We start from the raw sequence: 22,386 nt of genomic DNA on the forward strand, positions 1-22,386 counted from the left end.
GTAAGGCTCTGTCTCAAAATAAAAAATGAAGGAAGGACTGGGGTACAGCTCAGTGTGAAGGCCCCAGTTCAGTCCCCAGTATCACCAGAGAAAGGGGTGAGTGTGGTGCTGTGGAAAGTGCTGTGTGCCGCCCGCACCCCTCCAGCTTCCCCCCGAGAACCCTGTGCACGCGTGGGGTGGACTCAGGTGAGCCTGAGAGGCTCCTGGGCAGTGCCAACAGGCTTGCGCGTGACAGAGAATCACCTGTTTTAGATCAGACCGTTCTGAGCACCTTTCTGACTGCTCTTGGTTTTGTTTTTGAGAGAGTCTTGCCGTATGGGCCAGGCTGGCTGCCTCCTGCCCCAGCTCCCTGGAGTACAGGCACATGGCACTGCACCCGGCCTCAGCCTTCTTGTCATTTACTGAAAGAGTGGCCTGTAAACGCTGCAGGACTGGCAAGCGTGAGTGCACCCCACCCACACCGTACCCCGTGCCACTGCCACCAGGTGCAGCAGGTGTCCTGCTTATTTCTCAGAAGCCCCAGGGAGGTTTGCCGTGTCAGGGCTGTCTGTGCCCGAGCGTGCCCGGCGGCTTGACCACGCACGTGTGCAACTCTGGTCCCCCATTGTGCGCTCCCCTGATGTTGCGGGGGACGCACCCCAGAAGCCTTTCTGCAGCCTCCTCGCGGCTTCCCCGCTCTGGCCTCCCTGTCTTCAGTGTATTCCTGTTTTCTGTCTCCAAATCTCTCTGCCCTGTGCTGGGCAAGTTCCTCAGCCGTATCATCCAGTCCTCAGTATGTCTTCTTCTGTTCTAATCTGTCACCTCACCTGTCCAGTGATTTTTTTGTCTTTAGTTTCAACAATTATCTTTTTCATTCTAGTTTTCTGGAAGATTTTTCAGAATCTCCCAGTTCGTCCGTTCCTGGTAGTGTGGTGTGCTCATCGCTGAATCTGCGTCCGTTGGTTCTGCATGTCCCAGACAGTCCGGACCTCTGCCACCCGGGGTTCCTGCCCTGGCTGTCTCAGGGCCATGACTTCCAGACCCGCTTGACTTAGGGACCGGGTGTCAGCCTGTGCTCGGCAGAGAAGTCAGGCCGGCTGTCCGCAGCCTCTGTCAGGCTGCTGGGGGACAGGGGCACTCTGAGCCGGCGGCCCATGTTGGAGCAGAGTTGCCAGGCCAGGAGTGGCTGCAGCGGAGCCCCTGCCACTGCAGTCCCTCAGGGGGCAGCTGGCCCAGCACCAGTGCTCCTGGGGACCACACCTGCCTTCCCATGTGTTTGATGGCCTCGCTGAGCTCATTTCTTACCCTCGGACTCTGAAGACCAGAGCCTTGAGTAAGGCTGGCGTTGTTTCCTGGAAAGTTTTGTCTCAGCAGGAGAAAGTGACCTGACCTTTAGCTCCCTTCATCTGTGAGGGTGGCAGCCGCAGGATCCTCCTGCCTCACCAAGCTCTCCCTGCAGGGCTCCCCAAGCCCTGGGCTGGCCACTCAGGGCCAGGCCCCTGCTGTGTCTCAGCCCCCCTGGCTTCCTGCATCCCTGGGGCTGTCCCCACCAGGGGCGGTGCCTGAGCAGCCGATCTGCTTCTCTATTGTAGCAAACCCTGTCTGTGCTTAACCATCAGATGCTTGCCTTGCGTCTTACAGAGTGACTCCATTTCGAATGATATTTGTGGATCTTTTTGTCCCTGTAACAAACAGAATCCGGAGCTTCAGCATTTGCATTTGCACAGACTCGTGTTATCTGAGAATTGCTGTGAACACTGCAGGGACTGCTTGTTCATTTTAAGCCTGATTTTCTAAAGCTTAAGAAAAGCACTCTAGTTTTGTTTTTATTTACTTGAATGTAGTCATCCTTATGACTTCTCTTTTGGCTTCAAAATTATTTTAAACCAGAATAAATTACTGTATAGTAACTGACATTTATAGATTATTCCCAAACAAACCAAGGCATGAATTAAAAAACAAGTTCAGGCTTTTATTTATTGAGACGTTCTGAAACTGGCTCCCTCCCTCCCTCCCTCCTGTGTGTCTGTCTGTCTCTCCCTCTCTTTTTTCTTTCTCCCTCCTCTGTCCCTGTTCGTCTCCCTCTTCCCTCTTCCCTCTTTCTCCTCCTCCCTTCCCACTTTGCTTCTCCTTCTTTTCCCCCACCCACTTCCTGTCTTTCTCCCTCTACTGCCTCCGCTGCCTCCTCCTCCTCCTCCTCCTCGTCTTCTTCCTCTCTCCCTCTGGTTATCTGTAAAATAGCCAGAGGCACGGTAAGAACCACAGATAATCTAACCTTTCAAAAACATTAAATGATATAGGGCTTTCCATTAGAGGATTAATTTGATGCTATGTTAAATTATCACTTCAAGTACCTTTACAAAAATGAGTGAAACGTGATAATAGCAGCAATTTCCGACAGCCAGCGCCCAGGCTCACACTGTCACACAGAGGTATAAATATTTATCTGCTGTGGCATGTCGCTTAGTACCCTCTGCCGAAGCCTGCAGTCAGCTGTGACTCTTCGTGGCGTTTCATTCTGCATGAGAGGAGCCGCAGGTCGGGAGCTATAATGCCTGTTACTCTCTGTGACTGCCTGCAGTTGCCGGGAGCTGAGATCTTGTGGCTGTTACATTTTATATTGTTTTTGAAAGCTTACTTCCGTGATGTCAATTTATCAGTGCATCACTGTTCTAACAGGCCTACAGTTTTACCAGAAAAAGTTCTAAGGGAAGGAAGACAGACAGAAAATTTGTCTTTATTGATAACAGCAGGACCTGATTTATAAGTAGATTTTTTTTTAAATTAAACGGTAACACTTCATGTTGCAAATGTCAATCACGGTCCAAACATTACCAGCAAATGCAGAAGTTTCTGAGAACACCCTGTAAAATAAAACAGAAGCCACTCCATGACATAATACGGGGATTCCATGAGGTCCCAGCATGGCAATGCCTGGGTGAACGGTGTGTAATAAAAACAGGTTTTAAAAATGCAGACACGGTTAATGCAGTGAGTAGAACACTGAAAATGCAAGCTGACCCCAGGAATGCTTGTGACTTGTTTAGCTGCATTTACTCTTTGAGGTGGAGTCAGGACTTAGTACCTATTCATACGAGAGCTCGGTGTCATTGCCAGCAGCCTCTGAAAGCCATTGTTACAGGTGCCAAAGAGCTGGATTGCAGGACAAGTTTGCAGCCGGCCAGGAAGGTAGAAATACCATGCAGCGCTGTGCCGGAGTGGAGCGCTTCAGATGAAGGTGCCAGGTAGTAGGAGTCGCGGGGAGAGGCGCTCCCGGTGTCTCCTCTGACAGTGCTCTTCGTGTCTGAGCCACGAGGGCCGACCTTGCTGCTAAGCCCTTGTCCGTCTGCAGCCCGCTCTGCTGTAGGGACTCAGTGCTGCGGACAGGAGTTAGCCGACTCAATCCCTCAGGGACGGCATCTGACAGGCTTTGTGAGAGCCCCGGCTGACTTGGCAGGCATGGGACACCAGTGTTGATTATGTCCTGTGGCCAGGGCACAATGTTTGCCTGGTAGTGGAGCAAAATAGTGGTCAGTGGAAGAAATATCTGCGATGGGGGGGCAGTGCTGGGAGCAAAGCCAGGGCCTATATTCCAGCTTTCTTAAGGAGGAGCCCTAAGGATTCAGTGGTTACTTTTTCATTACAGTCTGTAAATTAAGCACGTAGAATGGAAAAGCAAAGATTCCTTAAATTGTGATTGAGTGAGCAGTGTTAGAAGTAGATAAATGCTGAAGATACTTTGAAGAGCGCCAAGTAATGGGTTATTAAAGAAAAAGCAAGACATTGCTCTTACTATTGTTGAAGCATTGACAAGTTATTAATTGTTTCTATGATGCTTAAATTCTCACAAGGTAAGGTTCTCAAGAGTTGTGATCCTAAAAGCAACAAAAGGTAGAGCTAATTTTTAAGCTTTCTTTTGTATTTACAGCAGTGTGACCCCATTGTGTAAGCAGATGCACACATGCAGCACTGCACTGTTCATTTTCGGAAAGTATCTTATGGAGAGTCCTTGAAACTAGGAGTTCCCATCGTGTGTCTAAAAATAAGCCACCTCTTGCAGAGAGCATTTTCGGAGCCCCTGTGGTGCTCCCGGGTCTTGCTCACACTGTGGGTCTTATTCCTGCTTGAGTCGCCTCTCAGCAGTATTACCTAAAATGCGCCTTTTCTTCAGGGCTGAGAACAGGCAGCGAGGGAGGGAGGGAGGGAGGAGGTGGAGAGCCTCCTGTAGTCTCAAGTGACTGTGTCGTGTGTCAGCTCTAGAAGTTCACGTCCACCTGGGGTCGGACGCGGGAAGAATTTTAAGTGTGCGTTGTAAACTTAGCGCATGTGATGCTATCCTCCCACTTAGCAGCAAGTGGGTATTTTTGCTAGCGTCGGGAGCCTTCTGCCTCCTTCCCAGAGTCACATTCGTCAGGCGGAGCAGTGTGCCCACGTTCACCCCACGCTAACCTGCAGTTTTTCATAGGTTAACATCCTCAGTTATTTTGTGACACCTCTTCGCCGTTTGAGGCTCACATGCCTTGTTTCCTGCTTTTCTCCTCATGTGATATTCTTCGTCATGATTATTATGAAAATACTAATCCTCTTCATCATAAATCACAATGGATTTTTTTCCTGAAACCCCCAGAATTTTCATATTGACAACACCCAGAGGTAAGAGTCATGTATTAATTATGAACATAGCAGAGAATATGCTTCTGTAAGAAATACCTTGGACTACCTTTGAAATTTGTCCCATTCATTTCTTTATTCAACGATCATTTATTAAGTGCCTTTTGCATACTGGGTCCTACAAAGGGCTGGACATCTTATGCTGAAAATAGAGTTCTATCTTTTTCTTTTTTAACTTGATTTCAGTTTTTTACTGGACCACTTTGTGTGTGTGTGTGTGTGTTTCCTCATTGAGTTTATTGGTACATTTTAGGTATACAGTACAGTTACATTCATCACTGGGATCTTGTACCTTTACATGACAGGTCTTGGTTCTCATTTTTCCCCTTGTCCCTGCCCTCCCTTCACCCCCACCTCCCCTCCCCATTTACAAACACTTTATTTCCATTTTTTCATTTTCTCCTATTTTTTTTCTTTTCCCTATTACCTTCCACTACCCTTCCCACTTACCATACACCTTTGGCTCTTTTCTTCCTATTTCACATTGTCAATTATCTCATTAGGATTTTATGTACTATTGTAGCTTTTCACACCAGAGAAACTATTAGGTATTTACACATGTGTGACTTATTTATTTCTCTTAGGAGTATGTCCTCTATATGTATCCATTTTTCTATGAATGAATCTAATTTCTCATTCTTTATGGCTGAGTGATATTCCATTCTATAGAAAAACCACATCTTCATCCAGTTTCCACCTGATGGGCAAATGGGCTGTTTCCACGTTTTAGGTGTTATATACTGTGCCGCTATAAACACAGGTGCACATATATTACTGTGATACGATTCTTTAATTCTTTTGGAAAGATACCCAGCAGAGGGATGGCTGGGTCAAATGGAACCTCTAGTCCCAGCTCTTTGAGGTATCTCCATATTGATTTCCACAGTGGTTGCCCCAGTCTGCACTCCCACCAACAATGGAGAAGGGTTCTACTCTCCCCACAGCCCTGCCGACATTTGTTATTGATTGATTTCTTGATAGCAGCCATCCTTTCTGGGGTGAGGGGGAATCTCAGTGTTGTTTCTTAATGGAGCTTATGTTAGACAAGGGCCCTGTTAGACTAATTGAATCCTTTGTGGGTGTGAAACCCAAAAGAAAGGTCGTGGACTGAACATGGTTAAGTTTGGGGGTTACTGATAGAAGAGGACAAAAGAGCCCGCAGTGCCTGCATACGTGAGGAATGGAGGCCCAAGGGATTCCCACATTTAATGGGCACATAGACGAGAGAGAATTGGCCATCGCTGGAAAGAGGACTGACAGGACGGAAGGAGGAAAACCAGGAGAGCATCGTGTAAAGACCCTGAACGAGGGGCAGTTCCGTCCTCAGAGAAAGACTGAGAAGCGTCCATCACATTTATCCTCTTGAGGGTCCTCGATCTTGATGACTAAGATGACAGAATTCAGAGTGCAGTGAGTTCCAGAATGGAGGGATGTAAAGAAAAACCAAAAGTAGGTGGAGAGAGAGCTTTCAAAAATTAGATGGGAGAGAGACTACACTTGAAGAAAGGTGTAGGCTCAAATAAAGGATTTTAATTACTTTTACTTTTTATTATAAAAATTTTCAAACCTCGAGAATGTTGGTAGAAAAATCACTTAACAGTTATTAACGTTTTACCGGGTTTGCATCATTTTGGGTTTTTGGTGAATTATTTTAAAGTAAATGCTAAGTATACCACTTCCTGTCTAAATATGTTCATGTGCTTCTCAGAAGCATACATCTTACTGCACTGACAGCCGGACCCTTCGTACCACCAAACACCTACTGAGTGGCATCTGTAGATGTCCCCAGCTGCCCTCACAGTGTGCATTTTGGCCAGACCCAGTCAGCACCGGGAGATCGTTCTGATTGGTGTCCACACTGCAGGAGTGTTTGCTTTTTTTTTGTTTTTGAGCGAATCTCTTGCTCATTTAAACGCTGCCAAGAAGCTGCCTGTGGAGGGCGAGGTTGAAGATCCTGAATTGGGGGTGAAGCCTGAGAACCCAACAGAGATAAATGGGGAGACTGATCTTGGAAGGGGGCCCCCTTCTGCCCTCCTGCCAGAGCGCGGGTTGGTGGTGGGAGCCCGGTGCGTCTGCCAGAGAGATTTGGCAGCAGGAAGCTCAGGCTGGCCTCTCCCCGAGTTCCACTTTCCCCACTGCACAGGGACAAGGGCCAGGGCCATGTTCCCTGCCCTGTCGTTGGCACCAGTGACAGTGCTTGGAGTATAATTAACATTAGCAAGCATTTTTAAAGTGAGCCTGTGAATGAATATGGTGGGTGTGAGCGCATTTGAAGGGTTCAGGAAAGTGGGGAAGGGTCAAATTACACATAACTTTGGGATTTTTTTTATGATGCAGGTTCTGTTTTAAGAACTTGTAATTAATTTAATCAGCACCCAAACCCTGTGGATTAAGTACTGCCATTACCCTTATTTCCAAATGCAGACTGGGAGTCGGGGGTTCAGTAAACTCACCAAGATCACACAGCCAGCGAGCAGACCCTGACCAGGAGCCAGTGCTGCCGAGCTGAGTCCTCTCTGGTTTGGAAAGCACCTCGCACTGTTCTGTATGTGGGCGGCTCCAGTGGTGGTGCTGCTGGTGCTGAGTGCGTGGACAGCTGTTCCTGCCCCATCTGGTGAGGACTCTGAGGATTGGCCGCATTGTGTGGAGCACAGTGGCCCTGGCCTCGGCCCCAGCCCAGTGTTCCTCTGAAAAGCCAAAGCGCATCCTTCCCCCAGGGCCCCACCCAGAAATTGAGTTAATGGGTAGCATTTTCTCATCTGTAAAATTTTGACCCATGAATGCTTCTAAACCTTTGGTCCCACTGTAGCTTGGCAGTGCTGGGATCTAGTAGGCTTGCTTTATTTTACTTGCAGTTTTGTACCTATTTATACAACCAGGCTTGCAGTTTGCATCATCTGTATTTTTCAAGGCTTTCATCCAAGCCAGAGGTTCACCAGACCTTTAAGAATGAGAGCGTGGCGATGCTTGCTGATGGGGATCCAGTGTGCTCTGGCTTTGTTGCTGTTTGGTATTGTGATTTATTTAATTTTAAAGGGAGAGATGTTGTAGAATGTAATCTAACAAGTGTTTTCCCTTTAAAAATAAAAGACGGGGGAGGAAAAAGCTTGGGGATGATTTCCTAAATCTTCAAGAAGATTTTTTTAACATATTTGTCTACATGGTCATGAGTGATTAGTGTTCTCCTCGGTGGGCCAGGCTGTCTGTGGCTGTGCAGAGAGACATTTGCTAGTGGCAGAAATTACTCAAGAGTGGAACAGCACAAGAGGGCCCAGGTAGCCATTACCCAGGGCAGGGGGCGTGCTCTGTGGGCCTCAGATACCTGCCACACACAGGGGATACCTGCACATCTCCCTCTGAGCAGACGCAGAACATAGCAGTGAGCGGGTTTGCATCACAAACTGAACAGATGTAACATCATGATTTCTTAGTAGGATTTTGCATGAACACTAGTAGCCGCAGCATCCGTGGTTGGAAGATGAGAGTGTAGTTGGTACACTCTGGCGTCTGGTATTTTGACATACTATTTGCTGTCGTCCTCAAAACCACCCTTGAGGTAGAGATGTTGGTGTTCATGCTTTAGCACATGAAACCAAAATGCCAGAGTGATTTAGTAACTCACCCAAGAACCCACAGCCGGCCAGTGGTGGCCCTGGGAGGCATGCACACACCTTTCGGGCTCACAGGCTGCCTCCTTCCCACCCCAGTACGTGGCACAGGGGCCTGCGGTCTGGCGAGGGCCAGCCAGCCAGCCACTTCTTTCCGGAAACCACCTTTCTGTTTCATAGATTGCATGTGAGATATTTTCTTCTCGGCCACGGACTATTTACCACCTGTTGTGCATTAGCAAAATGCAAGGCAATTTATTATGTTTTGAAAGGAGAAGAATAGAAAATGTTCCAGTCATCTGATTTCAAGTCTAGTGAGAAGATACATTGAGTTAAAATATACAGTTCAGTTATTGTTGGTCAGAAAGCAGGGGGTGGAAGCATCTTCAAAATTTGTCTAAATTCTGGGTGGCAAAAATCAAATTCATCAAACTCTGAGTTTTTTTTTTTTTCTTTAACGATTAGGAAGAAAAATAAGGGTTTATTCTTAAGATGATTAAACATTGCCAGGTGAGTATTAATAGTGTTTACCACAGAAAAGCTTAACAAGACATTCTAATTTTTTTTTGAGTGAGCATTGTTTTAAAAAAGAAAAAAAGCAGTCTATGTAAAACTTCAAAGAATCAGAACTACCCAAAACATGACCGTTGCCCACAGAGTGAGCATCTTTGCAGACGGCTCTGTAAATATGCACAGTGTGTACGGCGTGTGCTGAATTGGAATGATAGCATTCGTGCTGTGCATCAGTCTGGAAACTGGACACGTGTCATGACATGAAAAGGCAGTTAGCAGCCTCTTTTCCCCCATTTCAGAGATAGGAAAACCTCCCTTTCCTCTGGGATCTCGTCAAGGAGAAGCGGCTCCATCTTGTGGCTTTGGCCTGTGCTCATTACGGACTCCCCGAGGTGCGTTGTGTTTCTGCAACCATCACTGGCATTGGTGTCAGCCTGGGATTTGTCCCATGGACTCTGGAAACCAGCGCAGGCCAGAGAATTCCAGTGCCCTCCGGACCAGGGCTTCCTTTGCACTCCCTTTGCACTTTCGCTCCTGTGGGCTGCTCAGCTCTCGACAGCAAAGTCTGAGAAATAGAAAACCGAGGCGTCTAACGCTGGACTCTGCGCTTTCCTGTTTAATCTTGACTTTGACACCATTAAAGAAGCTGACTTCAGTGGCCAACTCACTTGTCTCAGCCACGTAAAGTCATCACCAGGGCTTTGGCTGTAGAAGATGGAGGTCCTAGATAGTGCGTAGTTCACTTAAAAGGGAGCTCAGACAGGGCCCGTGGCTTGGGCTTCTCCTGCCTTGCACTGTCATATACCCGCATTCTGACTTCACAGATTAGGATGTTAGAGAAAAATGTCTTTGGAGGTAAAATTGAACTTCCTGTCCGGGTGCACACGGGTGGCAGATCCAGTGGGCGCACAGTCCAAATGTGGTCACTTTCTCTAGCCGACCTTTAACAGGGATTATCTCTGTAAAAACACCAGAGGCAGAAAAGTTGTGTTTTACATCTAAATAAGCCTGTTCTGATTGGCTATTTTTTCTCTTTTCTCTCTCTCCTTTGCAGTATATTGTGGAATGTCATGGGATTACCCTTCTTCCCCAGTTCTTGGGCATGTACCGGCTCAATGTGGATGGCGTTGAAATATATGTGATTGTTACGAGAAATGTGTTCAGCCATCGTCTATCTGTGTATAGAAAATATGACTTAAAGGTGAGCTTGACTTTACTAATCTTTGTTAAGTGAATGGAGCTTACTCGTCTACCTATAAATGTTGTGATTAATCTTATAAAATGCTTGGGAGATGCTCAAAGGTTAAAAGTACCACCCTTGCGCCAACTAGCAGTGCCCCTGCAGGTGAAACAACAGGGGCTCACCGCTTCACCAAAAGTCACCTTTACGTATTAGAAACATCCTGTCTATGTATTCATTACCAGTCCCCTGCCAGACACTGTGCCAAGCAAGGGGATGGTGTGATGAACAAAACAGACTGAGTCTGCTCACAAAGGGCTGATCGTTTTGGTAGAGAAAGACAGACAATAAGTAAAAGTCGTTGTCATAGTATAACTAAGGAAGTTGTAAGTGCTGTTGACAGAAATAAGGAAGAGGTGAGGTACTGAGGAGACACTGGGGCAGACTTGAAGGAGATGAGGCAAGAGCTGAGGAAAGATTCCCGGCAGAGGGAATGGCCCTGAAAAATTGCTTCAGTAATGAGAGCGAGAGAGAGCCCTGGAAATTCTGAGAGCAGACTGATATGATCTGACTTCTATCACTGACTCGGGGGAGAATGTCCAAGTTAGAGGTTGGCTTACTATAACCTGCCTGTATGCCGAAGCCGACTCAAGGGCCATTTTTATAAAGTTTTATTGGCATACCATAATGCCCATTGCTTCTGTATTGTCTGTGGATGCTTTTGCACTATTAATGGCAGAGTGGCGGAGTAACCATAGAGTCTCTTATGAATAAGAAAGACTGAAATATTTTCCTTCTGACCCCTGGAAATGTTTGTTCACCTCTGGTCTTTGGCAGCTGGTTCTCAAGATTTTTTGGTCTTTGAACCCTTTTGCATTCATTATGTAGGCTGTATCTGTGGATGTCTATAATATGAGAAATTAATATGAGAAATAATGAAAAGTTCATTGTGTATGAAAAGTAACTTTCAAAAGCAAAACAGCAGAACAGGTAGCATTGTTTTGCATTTTTTGCAAATATGTATGAATATAAGATATCTCATTGTGCTGTCTATTGCATTGTTATTTGACTGAAATAAATGAAGAAAATTGACACAAGTAGTGTAGGTAGTTGGAAAGGGGAGTTAATAACTTTCAGATCCTTGATATTCTTTGATACTCAGTGAAATGGACAGTTGATAATTTCTCAAAGCTCAGTTACATTGAGAATCTGAGATCACATCAGTGAACTTTTTACTTGTTTGTTTTAATTCCCCGAAGTACTTTACAGTGGTACCTTGGTTCACAAACTTAATTCCATCCACAATTCTGGAAAAGATGGTCACATTCGTGTTTGTCCCCTGATGCAGAGTTCTCAAATAAAAACAAAACTTTTGCCAAATGCGTCTGTTTGCAAACAAAAGCGTCTGTGAGCCAAGATACCGGTGTATTTTGCTAAGTCAGGCATATTTTCACTGCAAAGGTATAGTAGCATTTCCTTGCAATTACAGTCTCATTATTCAAAGCCATTGGTCTCTCCGTACACCAGCCCGAAAGTACGATTTTATAGCCCTGCACTTGTTAGAAACATTGGTTCACTGAGTTAAATAGCCCTTCCAAATATTGACACATTTCATTAGGTAGAATCAAAAAGCCAGGTGGCCCATGCCTGTAGTCCTAGCAGTAGGGTCTAAAGTTCAAGTCCAGCGTGGGCGACCTAGCAGGAACTGTCTTCACAGTGTAAGAAAGGTTGGGGATGTGGCTCAGTGTGAAGGCCCCGGTTTCCATCGCCAGTACAGTTGCGGTTTTTGTTATTGTTTCTTTCAAGTCACATTAGTGTCACCACCAGTCTCACTGGAGAAGTCATTCGTGTATTGGAAGCCGGCAAGCTCAGGGCAGATACCAGTTCTTCACAATTGTACTTTTCGCTTGAAAGCGCTCTTTCAGGTTTGGCAACAAATCGTGTCATTTGTTCCCTGTGAAATGACAGCACACACAAGGCTGGCCGCTTTGTTCATTGTTGAGCAAATATTTGTCAGTTTCTCAGATCTGAACAAATACCGATTGTCAGTTTCATGACGGGGTAGCCAGTTCACCTCAGAAGTGCAGCTGAGAGACCGCTCCTTTACAAGTAGAAGCTTCACGCACATTTCTTGCCCAGAGCAGGAAGACGTGCGTGCTCCAGTCAAGATCTAATGAAATTCATCTCACTGCCTCATCGGGGGCATTCTTCAGTGATACTGGGGTTTTATTTTGGTTAATAAGACAAATACTGTTAGTACCGTTTCACGTCACTGCTTGATTTGGGCTAGTTGCCCGCAGCTTCACCACCCCGTTATTTGCTGGCATGGTCCGTGTGAAGACCGAGACTGTGAAAAGACAAGTAATGTCTCGGTGTTATTGTAAAAAAGCAGTTGGACTCCGCAGACCCCGGATTCCAAACCACGCTTTGACAAATGCTAGTGGGAAGCGGTGTGGAGTGTGGACTCACACCCAGCCTCGCCCTGCTCGAAACCTCAGTCTTGCCTGCAGCCTTTCTGCTGTCCTCACTTCGTGGGGATGGGGATCCCAGTGTCCTTGCCGCTGTGGTCAGCTCCATTCTTTCAGGAAGCTTTGCAGTGCTGATTGTCAGAAAGCCGGTGTGCCCACTGAAGCGGGTTTGCTGACCTGTTCGCTGTGAGAGGCAGAACCTTTACGAGCCTGTTTCTTCCTCTGTTAAGACAGGGCTGATTTCACCCAAGTTTGCAGGGCTCAGTGGTGGATTAAATGAGAGCAGAGCATGTCACTTGCAGCCGAGGACACAGCACCGGGACCTGGCCGTCACCCTGTCCCCCACCCCGTGTGCCAGTGCCCATGGCGAGTGTCCATGCTGTTTGTTTCCTCCTTCGAAATGCCCAAGACCGTGCCTCTTAAAGTACACACTTGTAAGCATATCTGGGTGTAAATTGGGCGTGCTTTTAATTTGCTTTGCGTTTCATGATTTCCTCTCCCTCTTCGGCTTGTGCGTTGGATAAACTCTGTTCCCGCCAGTGCGTCCTCCTGTGGTAGGACCTGACCGTGGGGCATCATTTCACAGCTCCAACTCTTACTGCAGTTTTTCCTTTTCTATTCTTAATTTTTTTCTTTGCGTTAATTTGAACTTGGATGAGTCTTTTCTTCCCTAAGCCTGTGATCTGCACTCACATAGAATTGAGGCTTTCCTGAGAATCGGGAGTAAGGAGAATTACATTGCAGGAGGGAAATGCACACAAACCCACAGCTTGGTTAGGAATACAAAGTAGATAGTTCTTCCTCTGCCCTGCAGCATAGACAGTGCGCGTGCACTGCAGATGCCCTTTCCTTTTTAATTTGGTGGACTTGGTCAGGGGTCACCGTGTGCAGGACACTGTTCGTGGCCCCTGCTCAGGAGTCACTGAAGGATGTTGCAGACTACAGGTGGTGGGTCTGGCTGGGCACTCCTGTGCAGTGCTGTGGAATGGTCCTGGGATCTCCCTCGTGGGTGATTCCTGGGGGACACCTGCATTTGCTGCGTCAGCATACTGCTCCCCTGCCTTGTCCCCAAGAAACATTGAGCCTCTCTGGGCTTACAGCCACCATTCCTAAGGACCCCAAGCGCCAGAGCAGTGGAGAACTGAGTCTGGGGGAACCAGGCCTGTTCTTGGCCTCTTCCCTGTGCAAGGAGCTTCTTCAGCCCCAGAATCTGCACGTCAGCACCCGAGCTGCTTGCTAAGAGCTCGTGAGAGTGTACAGGTTTGGATCTCTCTGCAAGTGGCTGAGCTAGGAGCTGCTTTTACTTTGCCCACATCAAATACAGGTTTCCTTTAATGATTGACTAACCTAATTATCCCAGGGCAGTAGCTGTCTAGTTCAGAAGTGGTCAGGTTAACAGAAAGCTCCACTGACCCAGTATTGGCTCAGATATCCATGGCTGGAGAGGAGAGGAGACCAGTAATCGGCTGTGATCTTCTCCACCCACTTAGTAAAGGTGCAGCATTTGCAGCGCACAGGACCACAGAGCACCAGAGAACAGGTTCTGGGCATGTCAGGTGGGAATGTAGGAGTCCACTGGACCCTTTATTTCCCACCTCCTCTTCTCACCTAAACTCTTCCACAAATAAAGTGTGTGTTTGAACTCTGCCCTCAAAGCCTCCCTGTTGGCCTGGGTGTTGGGCTTATTCGTCTCCAGCCACCCAAAGCTGAGGTGCTTTTGAAAACCTGTGAGGTGGGCTAAGTATTGCTGGGTCGAGGACTGTGTCGTTGCCCACTTTCCTTCTCTTGCTGAGCACAGGGCCTGGCACAAAAAAGGGGACAGATAAACATGTGTCTCTGAGGTAACAGAGTAAGGGGTCAGAAAGTGCCCTCGGGACTGTGTGGGGAATGGCAGGAGAAAGTCCCTCAGAAGGGGACAGATAAACATGTGTCTCTGAGGTGACAGTCAGAGTAAGGGGTCAGAAAGTGCCCTCGGGACTGTGTGGGGAATGGCAGGAGAAAGTCCCTCAGGGACTGGGACCCTGGAAGAAGAGTCTCAGAGAAACCAGGTGAGGGTAGGCTGTGCCCACATCTGGAAGACAGCGTGGGGAAAGGACACTCCGGGTCCCAGCAGTCTCTATAGCCACCTGATGGCCATTCCCCCTTTGAAGACAGTGAGACCCGCCATTTTTGGTAACGGATGCAGTTGATGTGTCTTTGATCCAGTGGTTAAGAAGTTATTGCTCGGGTGATTCTCAGGTTTTCTGATTTGCAGCAGGTAGATAAGAACCAGAGAAAGACAAGCCAGGTGAGCACGACAGAGTCAGTGCTGGAGAAGAATGGGCGGTGGACGAGAATCCCTGCAGGAAAGGCCACAGACCAGCCTAGAGCTGTCGTACAGTAGGGGACGGAGCTCAGCTGGGGTGGCCCCGAGCAGAGCGCTATTTGTCTGTGGCCGTGCTCTGTCCAGGGCCGTTTTCGTGACGTGTGAATCTCCGCACCTCATGCATGCACATTTTTATTATTTCTTTGTGTTTCAGGGCTCCACAGTGGCTAGAGAGGCGAGTGACAAAGAAAAGGTAAGCACCGTGATGCGCCCTCTCCACATGCAGGCATGAAACCTCTCCTGTTGATTCTTTCTCCTCAGCTTCCACCACTGGGATTCCCCCCCTCCCTGCACTGCCCCAGTGCAAAACACACTCTGAACTGAGGAGTGTTCTCCCTCACTTCTCTTCCTCAGGTTGTTGAGTAATGAAGCAGTGGTTAGTTAGAACTGTGGCTGAATGAAACGTTTTCACACGCAGCAAGCTCTGAAAACACAACCAGCATGGTACACTTAACAAAGATGGCAGCCAGGGCTCAGAAAACATCCTGCAGGCCAGGGAACGGATCCCAAGGCCACGCCACCCGCCACTAACCACATGTGGTCTTGAAAAAGTGTCTTTGCCTCTGGAAAGTCCATTTTCTCACCTCTAACCTACTGGCTTGGATGAGCTTCAAAGTCTTCTCTAAAATGTGAAGACACAGTTGGTATATTTTCTCGTTTTAAAAAATGAGGGATTAAGAGACCACATCTTTTTGTCTTTTCCTGACCTAATGAACATTAATTACATCATATTTAAATCACATTTAGTTTTAATATTATACAAGATTATAAACAAAGTCAACTTCAAGTGTTGGTCTGAATATGAATTGGGCCAGTAGTGCTGCCACCTGCTTTATAAGGGCAAGGTCCCGAGTTCAATCCCCGGTACCAAAAAGAAAAACAGTTGGGGGAGTAGCTTCCTGTATGTAAAGCTAAACCAGCTCTAGGCAACACGTGTTTACATGCGAGGCACCTCTGGCCCCCACGTGGTCCCCACCAGCTTTGTGGTTGTTACTCTGCAGCGTGTGGGCCCAACCCAGGCCTTGCTGTGCACCAGGCCAGGGCCTGACAGCTGAGCCACGCCCCCAGCCCTGCTCCTCAGCCTTGGAAATTGCCCTTTCTTAACTATTCTGTTTGAAAACCAGCCTCAGGAGTTTTTATTTGGCTTTGTTTTTAATTAAATTCTTTTAGGACGATACCACTTGGTTTCGATTTGAATTTTACAAATTTGCGCATCTGTTTTCCTTTCTGTGCTTCTTCAGGGCTTGGTGTTTGGGATCGTTCTTCTTTCAGCAGGCAGAGGCTCCAGAAAGCCACCTCAGCTCTCTTTGTGTGTTACAGATGCTCCCTGGGAAGGCGCAGGGAGAGGAAATAGCTTGCAGTGTGGAATTAAGAAGGGATATAAATTGGCAATAAACAGAGCGCGCCTACCCTGGTGATAGGATGTCATCTCTCTCACAGTTTATTTATAACCTTGAAACATTTATTCAACTGTAATAGGTCAAATATAGTGTATTGATGAAGCCCGTCTCTTTAAAATGTTGGGGTCTTAAGGATTTTTTTTAATCTTTCGTTTCCTTTTTCTGCCATCTTTCAGGTTTTCTTTCCATGAGTTAACATTTTTTACTTTAACAACAGCAACAAAAATACCAGTCTTTGTCTTCACAAATAGAACCATAAAGACTGGTAGAGCCGTCACTGCTACCTTAGGTTTGAAGTATGTGAGGAAGGCTAAAAATATTTTTTCTGCCTTTTAACCTTTTAGAGGTAAAATGAAACGATTTGCAAAAAGGTTATTTTTCATTACTATCACTGTATAGTGATATTCCTCGCAGAATGATTGTTACAGTGCAAAAATGATTTCAGAGACTCCATGGACAGGGTAATCTTAATTTGTTATTAGTAATCACATTTCTTACTCTTTTTAGGTTTTCTTTCATTGGTGTCATTGTAACTGTTTTAATTCCCCATACTTTTAGCTTGTTGATGACAAGTTTTGAAACTGTCATCTCAAATATTTAGTGATACAGTGCCGACAAGTTCCATCCCTTGGATTTCAGCTTGACACATAATTAGTGCAGTTTGTATTAGCATAATAATGAAGATGGAACGGAAAGAAATAAAGTTATATTCTAACAATAATGGAATCACTTTCATGGCAACAAGTATCAGAACATGCATGTACAGATGTCTTGAATTTTTTTAAAAAGAGCAGAACAGTGCTTTAAAAAAAAAAAAGAAACCCATTGTCAGATTCTGACAGCTGCTATGACTTGTTTTATTCCTTAATTCTTTCCTTTTTAATGGAAGGGCATCTTCCATTCATGGCTCCAGCAGTTTCGCCTCCTCTAAATGAGACAGAGAAATGCGAATCTCCCTGGTGGTCGATCTTTTCACAGCTGCGCTGCAATTCCAGTGTGACATCAAATTAGTAATTATAGCTGAGCGGACTGCTTTTTTACAAATGACAGTCTTAGCATGCTGCCAGCTAGCAAGCTACTCAGCAGGGAATCCAGGGAAGTAAAAGAAAACATAACGGGGCTCACTTGATCTCTGGGGGCTTTGACCTGAGTCTAAAAAGCCCATGTTCTTAGAGAGTCCTGGGGCTTTACACAAATATGCATTTTGTTCATCATTCTGCGCAGTTCTTCTCAAAACTCATGTCTGATTTTGTTAGATAAAGTAAAGCCTGTGTGATGGAGTCACGGGGCCACAAGAAGAAGATTCCGTTTAACATACAACCTTCTCCCTGGAACCCATTTGAAAGGAAACAGCTGCCCTGCAATTGGCATTCGTGTAACTACATTGGCAATAATCATTGTTGACACTTTGATAATGGGCTACAAAAAGCCACCTTGTCGATTCTTATGCATTGTAAATTGCACTAGCAATTAAGCAACTGTCACCTGCGCTGACATTTTACCTATTACTGACTGAAGGTTTGGCAGAATTAATCATCAATACCCTCACATCTAAAAATGCTCTCCTAAAGGAGTCTTCAGCATTGCTTTTGTGGTCTTTACATTGTAACAAGTTACAACGGAGCGCTGCCTCCCTCTAGTCCTTAGGCTCCGGTTAAGTTGAGATAGGAAAGAGGGCAGCACAAGGGGAAGGTACAAAAGCCTGGCAGTGTGTCCTGGGAGCTAGGACAGAGCTTCCCTGTCCCCTGTGGGCAGTCGCCCACTAGGGTTACCCACCCTCAGTTCGGCTGAGGCTTTCACTTTTCTGAAAACCCTCTTATACCAGGATGGCCGAGAGCCCTTCCCTCTGCCAGCCGGCATTAAGCCCACCTGTGTCACTACCCAGCGTGCAGTGCAAAGCTTCCCTGCAGGTGGAATCAGGGTTGATTTCTCAGACCGTAAATTAAAGGCAGAACCAGTAAACTTCCACCTCGTGGACCAGAGAGGTTCTGCACAAGGAGGATGCGGGGTAAAGACACCAAACGGAAGGATGGATCAGACACCCAGCCCCTGGGGAGAGTGGGGGAATGACATTCATGGAAGTTCGGGGATCTGTAAAGTTCAAGAAGAAGGATTTGATTTATCATTGGCTCTCATGCTTTAGCGTCTATAAGAATCTCCTTGTTTCTCGCCAAGCTTTTTTGGACCCTCAGAAATTTCTTCAGTAGGACACCGCCCTGGGAAGAGTCCTGGGCTTGATGTTCGCCAAAATCCAGACTGTTCTACATATAGCTTAAGGTGACTTCCGTTACTGAGGGCAATCTGGCCGCCACTGACGCACTAAGGCGTCTGCCTATCATCCCAGCAGGTGATGGGGCAGGCCCTCAGAGCCTTGTATGCAGTGGAGTATTAGGCACAAAGAAGGATACATTTCCCTCAAGTGGGAAGACAGATGGGACTTGAGGCTCTAATGTTAAGTGAAATAAATCCAACCCAGGAAGGTAAATATCTCATGATTTCTTTTAGATGAGAAACCCAAAGTAAAATTGAAGAGCAGAATAAAAGAGAGACAGTAGGAAACAGGAATGCAGACTTTTCAAAGGTGACCAGGAGAGCCTGGGAAAGGGGGGAAGGTACTAAATATGTGTTAATTCCCCAAAAGGAATGTAATTATTACATATCACCAACATGTGGTTTACACCATGAGTGAAGCCCCTGGAGCGCCCTCGCCTCCATCCAGGCGCTGTACCAGCGCCACCACCATCCAGTTTCGGTTCATTTGGGGGCTTTCCTGACAGCAGCCGTGAGGTGTGAAAGAAGAGTCACGGAAGACTTGTGACATCTTGCAGACTTTCATCCATAGGCCAGCACTGAATACCTCGACTTTTTGGCCTGCTGGATGGAAATGGTGTACAGACTCAGTTGCCTTAGATGACTTTATTTCACCGAGATGAACTTAGTGTCACAAGCACACACAAAACAGTACTATGAGATGTAGGAATTTTTTCTTCTTTTTTTCAAGCTACCAACCCTTACTAAGCTGGTTCTAGGAAAAGCTGAGGTGGAAAGAAGTCATCTGAAATTTAGTATGCGGCCTGAATTTGAGCCAAGCTGCTGCAGATGTATAATCCTTCTAATAATGATTTTCACTAGATTAGTATTAAACAAGAAGTAGTGGAACTTAGTGAACTGGTTGAGTTTTTTGTTTGTTGAGTAGCGATCGAACTTGGGGCCTTCACACTGAGCTCTGTCTCCAGCCCTGCCTGCCCCCTTTAATTTTGAGACAGATTTTCACTAAATTGCCCAGGTGGGCTTTGAACTTGGAATCCTCTTCTTCAGCCTCCTTCACTGCTGGGGTCCCACGCGTGCGCCACCATGCCCAGCTTGCAGCAAATCTACATGGCCCAGTTGTGCATACAGTTTGTCACCTCACGACTTGGGGAAGAAAACCAAGTTGTCACCTCTGACATGACCATTTAGAGTTTTGTTCCTTAAAAGTGTGACGGTATCAGAAAAGAAATCAATTCCATGTTTTACATGCTAGCTTAAGAATTTTAGGGAAAAGAACTAATAACTGGGTCTCTCCAACCATAGCAGTTACAAATGGTAGAATTACAGTACAGCTTACCCGGTTTCATGCTTCTAAATTAGAGCGCTGTTTCACAAGTAAAACATACCACATGTTGGGATGTATTTTCTTTCCGTGTTTTACATGCAGACACACATTCAGTTAAAATTGTGAGACTCTCACATCTGGAAGGTGGCCTCAGACATACACCTTCTTGCTTCCTTCATTACGGAAATCAGAAGTCAGTAACGGCCCTGCTAGACCATTTCCCAGACACGGCACTGCGGTTGTTAAAGAGGGTTGTTTCGGGTACTCTTGTGAGAAAACACCTGTTGTCTTTGCTGTGTCTTTGTGGACTTTATTCCTAGTCACTCGTTTTCCTTTTCACCTATCAAATTTGTGGCTTAGCCTTTTGGGGAAGCCAAACTGATTTTATGATCTCTTTGGCATCTCATTACCCAATGCTGATACCACAAATATGATGTGATTCCATCGGATTATTTTTATCCTAGGATTACCTACAGTTCTCCGCCTTACAGAAATACTGCTGTGGTGTATTTCAGCCTTGTGGACTCTTAATTTTTATGAAGATTTTGGCGAGCACAGCAAAAGGGCTTTTTTCTACTTCACAAGTTTATTGTCATATAGGTGAGCTTGGAACAAGAAGTAAATGAGCAGAAGCAGTCCCTGACATAGGACAGTAATTAGTACATATGTTCTAAGTTGTGCCCTCAGCTCCGTGTTACGGTAACAGCCCATCAAAGGGACACCAGGCGGCAGTCGTTAGTGCTTTGGCCTGCAGTTACATTTTTTTCCCAAATGACTTAGCAAATAAGCACATTAAACAAAAGCTCATTTCATTCTAAAATACAAGTCCTTTAATCATTGTGATACATATTATTCTTTGCATTGAAACCTTCTGGTGCCAAAACCCCATTTACATTAAAAACTCAAGTGTGACCGGGTGCGTTTCATCTTCCCAGTAAGGCTTCCATCCAGACAAAAGCAAAAACTCGTCTGTGTGACACAGTTGTGGGCTCCATGTATTTTAGGAACTTGTATCCTCTACTTTCCTATTGTTAACGGCCATTTAGAAAAGTTTTCTCTCTTTGTATGAAGTGTGAAATGAGGATAAAATTCAGTCTTTTCTGTTTGTACTCCCTGAACATAAAGTGACATTTCTGACTGTAGATACAGACCTAGAACATGAGGTTTTTTTAAAAATTTGTCATCTGAAAGTTGATTTTTTAATGTCAGTAAAATGAAATTTCCTTATTATTTCTGGCTTTATTAAACCATGAAACACTCCATAGTTCTAAACTATACAGACCACAAAACCTAATGAAATAACTGTGTCTGCGTGTGTGTGTGTGTGTGTGTATTCCCGTTTTTTGGTAAACACATTTGCTTTGGTTTTGCTTTGAACAATTCTGCAAAAACTAGTAATTTGAAATCTTGTAAGTATCAAAGTGCTAGGTGATAAGTATTTTTATATTAAACAAAAAATGTGGAGGCTTCATTTCTTTTCTACCCAGTTTGACCACGAAGCAAGCAGAATCCTGTGTCCTCTTTGTCCCAAGGGGATTCCACAATTTCTCTTGGGTGTGTCCTGGTTCCAGTCTTTGTCTGCAGAGCCAACCATAGAGACATATGTTTATTTGTAAACACGAGAATAGTAAACTTTGTAGCTGTTGTGAATATTGTTAAATCTCAAACTCCTGGCCAGATCTGTCCTTAGAGATCACTTAAATCTTTTGTAGAACCCTAGGGAATAATAACTATTTATATTTGGAGGCTTTTCTATGTCCAAGAAGTGTCCGCCAGCTGGTTATCTTTAGGCTGAGGACGCAGGATTGCTCATGTGCGCTGTGTTCGTGTTCATTTGGCTCTTGGCTACACCTGAACATTTTGATCATGTCATATTTTTACACAGTATGTTTCTTACTGTTGAAGAATATAAACTGACTTTTTAAATTTTGTTTTAGCCGGGCATGGTGGCGCACGCCTGTAATCAGGCTGACGCAGGAGGATCACTGCGAGTTTGAGACCAGCCTGGGCTACCCAGTGAATTCCAGAGCAGTCTGAACTGCATAGTGAGACCCTGTCTCAAAAAATTTATTTGTGCATGTTTGCAGCACTAATGATTATTGTCATGCTGGGGAGCTGGTACATGGGTGTAACGTCTTAGTTCCTTTTCACCCCTTTTCCTTCCCCCGCCCCGTGATCCCTTTCCCTTTTGCAAAAGATCTGTGTACCTAGTTCCTATTATCTGTGTTTTTTTCTTTACTTATATTTTGGGTTTCTCATGGAAACCACACGGTATTCAACTCATGTCTGAAGAATATAAATTTGATGAACAATTTAAAGAAGCCAGGAACTTCACACGAGGAAGCAGAAATGTTTCTAATGAAACCATCTTCCTTTTGCAACTCACAGCAAGTTGGACATTCCCAGTGAGCTCACTACTCGCTCATATTTTGGTTACACAGTATTTTCTGGCTACTAAGCTTTCAGTTCCTGGATTTTTGCTTTATATCAGCAAGATAGCATTCCCTAAATTACCCACTGTTCTAATGTGCTCACTGAGAAAAACTAACCTATGGAAAATTAAGGTGAGATAAAAGTCAGCAAATTTTTATCTTTGGCTATATATAT

General features: G+C 45.6%; 1 protein-coding gene across 5 annotated transcripts in view; it reads left to right on the forward strand.

The window, feature by feature from the left end:
• Pip4k2a (phosphatidylinositol-5-phosphate 4-kinase type 2 alpha) overlaps positions 1-22,386 on the forward strand; it is a 70,926-nt gene that overhangs the window by 27,312 nt on the left and 21,228 nt on the right. For all 5 annotated transcript variants that reach the window (XM_019206861.2, XM_019206859.2, XM_019206860.2 and 2 more), the window contains 2 exons: positions 9,826-9,972; positions 14,939-14,977. In XM_019206861.2, the coding sequence (XP_019062406.1) occupies positions 9,826-9,972; positions 14,939-14,977 (186 nt within the window). The remainder of the gene's footprint in view (positions 1-9,825; positions 9,973-14,938; positions 14,978-22,386) is intronic.

This window comes from Fukomys damarensis, unplaced genomic scaffold (genome assembly GCF_012274545.1).
Source record: "Fukomys damarensis isolate Sample0158 unplaced genomic scaffold, DMR_v1.0_HiC HiC_scaffold_37, whole genome shotgun sequence".
NCBI classification, from domain to species: Eukaryota; Metazoa; Chordata; class Mammalia; order Rodentia; family Bathyergidae; genus Fukomys; species Fukomys damarensis.